This window comes from Eptesicus fuscus, chromosome 7, assembly GCF_027574615.1.
Source record: "Eptesicus fuscus isolate TK198812 chromosome 7, DD_ASM_mEF_20220401, whole genome shotgun sequence".
In the NCBI taxonomy this organism is placed as follows: domain Eukaryota; kingdom Metazoa; phylum Chordata; class Mammalia; order Chiroptera; family Vespertilionidae; genus Eptesicus; species Eptesicus fuscus.
In genome coordinates this window covers 63,259,359-63,265,358 of record NC_072479.1, presented here as the reverse complement: position 1 = coordinate 63,265,358, position 6,000 = coordinate 63,259,359, and the positions used below count along the sequence as shown (strand labels likewise).

Sequence of the window (6,000 nt, the reverse complement as noted above, 5' to 3'; positions counted from 1 at the left end):
AAAAAAATTATATGCATAATGATCCTCATGGGTAGAGAGGAAGGTGTGGATGTTGAAGAGTACGTATGAAATATACGTCCAAATCTGAGCACATACCCAAAATTGATTGGAAGGTAAGGCCTGTTCATGCATGTGGATTTTTAAAGCTTAAGAATCATTGGCCTAAATAACTAGGTTCCCCACTCAAACCACCTCATTACTGAGAAAAGAGTTGCCTTTTAAACATCAGTAATTGTGGTGTTCTCTGTCTTCACATCCAGTGATCCTTTCTTACCGGCTTACAGACTTCAGCCCTTTATATTTAGCTTTATAAAGTAGTCATCTTGATAGATGCTAGAGGATGGTGCTCACCATTTTGTCCTTCTCATCTGCTTAAGACCCATTTGATGATTTCCTTAAAATTTTTTTAAATACTTTTGCTTCCAGACTTCTATGGTCCTGGTGCTCACTAGAGCAGTATTTGTCTGGGAAGCAACAAATACACTAATGTGTGATCACATGGAGAAAAGGAAAGAGCATGTAGATAACAGAGGAAAATACACCTGTAATATACAGTAGGTGAATGGAGGGCTAGCAGAGCACAAGGTAAGAGAGAAGGGAGACCCTTGTCAATTAGAATATCAAGCTCTCCAGTTCTTTCCCACAACTCAGGTAAGTGAAGGCCAAGTTAAAGGTGTAGCAGGCATATGTATGTGTACTGTGTGTATGTGCTTGTGTTTCCTAGGTACTCCTAATATATTCATCCAAAGAGTGTTTTTCCTAAGCCTACCACATTCCAGAGTGGAAACCAATTAGAAGATTTGTTTGTATATTCAAATATCAAGCCAATCTTACAAAGAGAAACCTCTGCTGAGTCTGAGCATGGGGTAAAACCCTGGGGGAAGATCACTTAAGTACCATTAGCCCCCTTCTAATACCTGGGTAATCAATGGCCATGACAATTTCTCTCACTTGATTTTCCAGATATTCTCAATAGAAATGGACTGTAGGTAAGCACTTATTAGCAATGAGTGATAATTAAAAAATTCCATTTTATGCTCCTGTGGAGTTAATCTCTATAGAGGCTTCATAGTTAAAGGTTTTTGCAATTTTGTTTTGTTTTGTTTTGTTAATCCTCACCCGAGGATATTTTTCCATTGATTTTTAGAGAGAGTGGAATGGAGAGGGAGAGGTAGAGAGAAACATCTATGTGAGAGAGACACATCGATTGGTTGCCTCCTGTGCATGCACCCCGACCAGGGCCGGGGAACCTGCAACCAAGATATGTGCCCTAGATCTGAATCAAACCCGGGACCCTTCGGTCCTTGGGCCGATGCTCTCTCCACTGAGCCAAAACGGCTAGGGCTTTTGCAATTCTTTACTTTCCCTAAACTTTAAAATGAACAGAGAAGAGAATAGTGAAGGAAAACCATTCCCCAAATAAGAGCTTGTAAAGTATAATATGGTTCTGAATTTTTAAAATAAATTTCACTGCAATCCTCAAAGTGTTACGTCTTACAGTGCATCCCATAGTGGTATGCACCCCCACATAGTTGGTAAGATTTCAAGATTTGAAACTTGACTGCCAGGGTCCAAATTTCATTTATTCACGGCCAATCACCCTAACCACATTGCCTCAGGCCCCCTGTCTGGGTAACAGGAATCCTGATAGCAATAGTGCCTACTCATAAGGTTATTGTCATGAGTTAACCCACCCTAAAGGCATAGCACATAGAAAGGACCCATTAAATGTAAATGAGGTTAACATCATATAAAGAAAAGAAACCACACTATAAATCATTTTTCAGGGTGATTGCTTCATAAGTTATATAACTGTCTGATCACTATGTTGTACACCTGAAACTAATAACTTAAAAATAAAGAACATTTTAATTTAAAAATTTACTTTGTTGTCAGAATATTGCTGCCTCTATTTCCCACAAGGAGGCACTGAGAAGCTTCTGCTGAGATGTCTTTTAAATAAAAGATCTTGTGATAAAGGCACAAGCTAGCATACACCAATTCAAATTCCATTCACAGAAAATAATTTCCTGATGCTGACTAAAACTATTATCTTCTGAAATATTACCTTTTCTTTTCTTACACTGTTTTATTTTTCAATTACAGCTGCATTCAACATTATATTAGTTTCAGGTGTACAGCATAGTGGTGAAATACTCTTTTCTAAACCTTCCAAGACTATAGTTAAGAACATAAGCACATTGGAAGCCACTCTCTTTATGTAGCTTTCCCACTAACAAGATGCCACATCACGAACTTCTAATACTGTTTCTTGTCTGCAGATTAATAATAACCTAGTTCAAACCATATCATTTCCTTTTCTCTGCCTCATTTCCTTCAAAGTAAAACATAATTTTTTCTTGGACCTGGAATAAAAATTCTAGATTAACTAAGCAAATCATTACCAGAAAGGCAATTTTATAATAATACTATTTCAGGGTACTCAAAAACATAAAACATCTGTCTGGTGTTTGTTAATACATAAAAATAGCCTAACATATATAAGTGTATACCACCTAAGTGGAAAATTAAGTCTATACCTAGATGTGCAAAGAGAAATCACAATAGATTCCTTCGGTATTGTGTTCTGAAGTCCAATTGGAACATTTAAAAAACTGTGACACTTCTTGAAGTCTTGGCAGGAGGTCACAAATAGCTTGGCACAGATGTTTTGTTTGGCCAACACACTATTTTAAAAAACTCAAATATCTTTAGGTGGGTCATGCCCTTTTTTTTTTTTTTTTTTTTTTTAATCTGACAGGCCCTTAGAGGCATTTTACTTTGCAAACCCTGATTAAGGCCCATCCTTACAGAAAAGAGCTCAAAATTTAATCATTGGTTAAATGGGTACCTCTCTCACCGATGGCCTGATAAAATCCAGAGACTTGGAAATTAAGAATACTAATAGTTACATCCAGAAATTCTTCTAGTTTGCTTGTTGGATTAACTTTAAACATATACTTTCAATGTATGTATCTAACACTGGCTCATTTGATTGGGATTGCTGAGTTGTTAAAACTCATTTACAGCTGGTTCCTGAATGAAACCAGAAAATAGAAAAATTTTAAAAACATGTTCTGATGATATACAAATTTGGACTAAAATCCAACTTTTATAGCAGTTCTTAAAAATTAATAACATTTGGCCAATGGTTGGTTTTTCTTCATGTAAAAGGAGATGAATTTGCTCAATGCGGTATTTAAAGAGAAACTGGCGTTTCTACTAATGTATTTTAATGAATATTTATATACATATACACATAGAGACACATCATATATATACACATATTTAGACTGAGCCAACTACCACTCTCATTTTTTTTTTCACTTCCATCATACTTTCTGGGAGATTCTATTCCACTTACAAATTAAGTCTGAGTCTAAGACCCAAATAACAGAACAATGGGAAAAGATTCCTAAAGCATTAGTTCCTGCATCACTCCAACGTTGTTAGGTTTTAGGCACTGATGAGGCACAAGCTAGTTGGCTTTAGAGTCCAAACATTATGAGTTAAGTGTTCTTTTAAATTAACGTGGAGGAACGCTTCCATTCAGACGGCCCCGGTAAGTACGCCCTTGTCTCCAGCTTCTCCTTCAGAACACAAATATAAGGCACCTCGCAGTGAATTGGCTTCTGGGGGCTGTGCCCCCGAACTCTCCTGGATTAGTCTTTCTGGAGGTTCTGGCAAATTCTCCCTCCACCTGGGACTCGAGTGCTGTTGGGAGCCGTCCCAGAGGGAAGGACACGGAGAAGGGAAGCCCAGAGCGGAACACGAGAGGGGGTCCTCCGGAAGGCCTGCTTCTTGGACACACCTGTTGGAAAGCACTTCCTTTTCTTTGGAATTCCGCCACTTCATCCTTCTGTTCTGAAACCAAATTTTCACCTATTGATAAGATAATTGGATAAAATGTTCACTTATTCGACATTCATTCACTTCAGCATTTGACACTATTCATTTCTCCTATTGGGCCTTCTACAGACTACCTTATCGTGACAGCCAGTCTAGCAAAGTCCTTGTGGCTTTTCACTTGGGGTCATTCAAAAATAACTGAGAAAGTACTTTAATACAATATCCCCACATATACTTAAGAAGCAAGACAACTGTGGTAAATCGGTTACATCCTATGAGTCCGACATCTTTCAAGACTGATTTAACTCTCTTCAATATTTTTTTTTTTTCTTTTTTTTTTATTGAGGTATTATATGTATACATATCTTACCATTACCCTCCCCCACCCCACACCCATTCATGCCCTCACCCCCCAGAGTTTTGCGTCCATTGTCTCTTCAATATTTTAAATCATTTAGTTTGTGCTAAATTATTTATTCAAAGGAAATGTTATCTACTGGTAATAGCATCTGAGTGTTTATTTTGTACTGGGGTCAGGCTATGCACTCTACATGGGTTACAGAATTTGATGCTCAGAATGTCTTCAAGAAGTCCTCATTAGCATGCAAGAACACTGAGGCTCAGGGCGAGAAATAGTTCCAGGTCACACGGTGCTTAGACTAGAATACACGATTGTCCTGTTCTAGTGCCCAGATTCATAAGCATTTGGATCTCATCAGGAGCTTTCGGAGACTAAATTAAGAATACATTTTACAATGTTTTGATAAATTTCGGGCTTTATACAGTTTCCAAGTTTGATTACTCCCAGAATTTATCAAACTGGAATAATTAGGCTCAATAGATAACAACTGATTATAATTAACCCAAAAGTACTTACAACTGTGGTTTCTAATTTGAGCCATACCTTTCCACCACCCTACGGGAGTCTCCTTTTTCTATTAACCTCCCTCTTTACCTATAGGGTAGTCAACTGTGCCTGAGCAAAAATTTCACAACTGGGGAATAGGTGAAGATGGTGAAGGGGAATAAAAGGTATAAACTTCCAGCTATAAAGTAAATAAGCCATTTAAGTGTACAGCACAGGGAATATAATCAATAATATTGTAATAACTTTGCATGGCAACAACTGGTTACTAGACTTATTGTGGTGATCACATAGTAAAATATATGTGTCAAATCACTATGTTGTACACCTGAAACTAATATTGTATGCCACCTATAATTAAAAACAAACAAACATGGACTCAGAGATATTTGTATACCTATGTTCTTAGCAGCATTATTCGCAAAAGCAAAAAAATGGAAGAAATCCAGGTATCCATTGATGAATGGATTAATAAAATGTAGTATAGACATACAATAAAATATTACTGTATGTACAAAAAATAAGAAAATTCTGATATGTATTACAATATGAATGAACCTTGAAGACATTATACTACATGAAATAAGCCAGTCACAAAAGGACAAATATAGTATGATACACTCATATAACTTACCTAAAGTAGTCAAATTCATAGAGACAGCAAGTAAAATGGTGGTTGTCAGGGGCTTGGGGGAGGGAGGAGTGGGGAAACATTGTTTAATGGGTACAGAGTTTCAGTTTTGCAAGACGAAAAAAGTTCTAGAGGTGAATGTAGGTGATGGTTGCACAACAGTGTGAATGTTCTTAATGTCACTGAATTGTACATTTAAAAAAGTCTAAGTGGTTAAACTTTATGTTATGTATATTTTAACCACAAAAAACAACAATACACAAAAGTTGGAGGGATTTTTGCAACAGCTATAACAGAAAAATGTTACTAACCATAATATTCCAAAATTTTGATTAACAGCCAGAATAATTGCTGCATATCAATGAAAAGAAAATATGATAGAAAAAAATGGTTTGGTCATGAAAAGGCCAATTCAAAGATTTAAAATAGCTAGTAAAATGATCAAGAGACCCTCAAGTTCTGGTAATTAGGAAAATTTTTTTTAAAACTCATTGCCAATGACTTTGCAATGTTTTAAAAATTATAAATAGTGGAAGGTTTGCAAAAAGAAACTGTAATTAAGAGTGCAAATATGATTTAATTCAGTATTTTGATACAATAATATATTTGGAAAGGAATATTTTAATCTATCACAATTTAAAATGTACATACACTT

The 6,000-nt window shown here is 36.2% G+C and overlaps 1 protein-coding gene across 1 annotated transcript in view; it reads right to left on the bottom strand.

Moving 5' to 3' along the window:
• Nucleotides 1-3,128: 3,128 nt before the first annotated feature.
• DBX2 (developing brain homeobox 2) overlaps nucleotides 3,129-6,000 on the bottom strand; it is a 37,209-nt gene continuing 34,337 nt past the window's right edge. Inside the window, exon 4 of the mRNA XM_054718475.1 lies at nucleotides 3,129-3,882. Within this exon, the coding sequence (XP_054574450.1) occupies nucleotides 3,550-3,882 (333 nt within the window). The 3' untranslated portion in view covers nucleotides 3,129-3,549. The remainder of the gene's footprint in view (nucleotides 3,883-6,000) is intronic.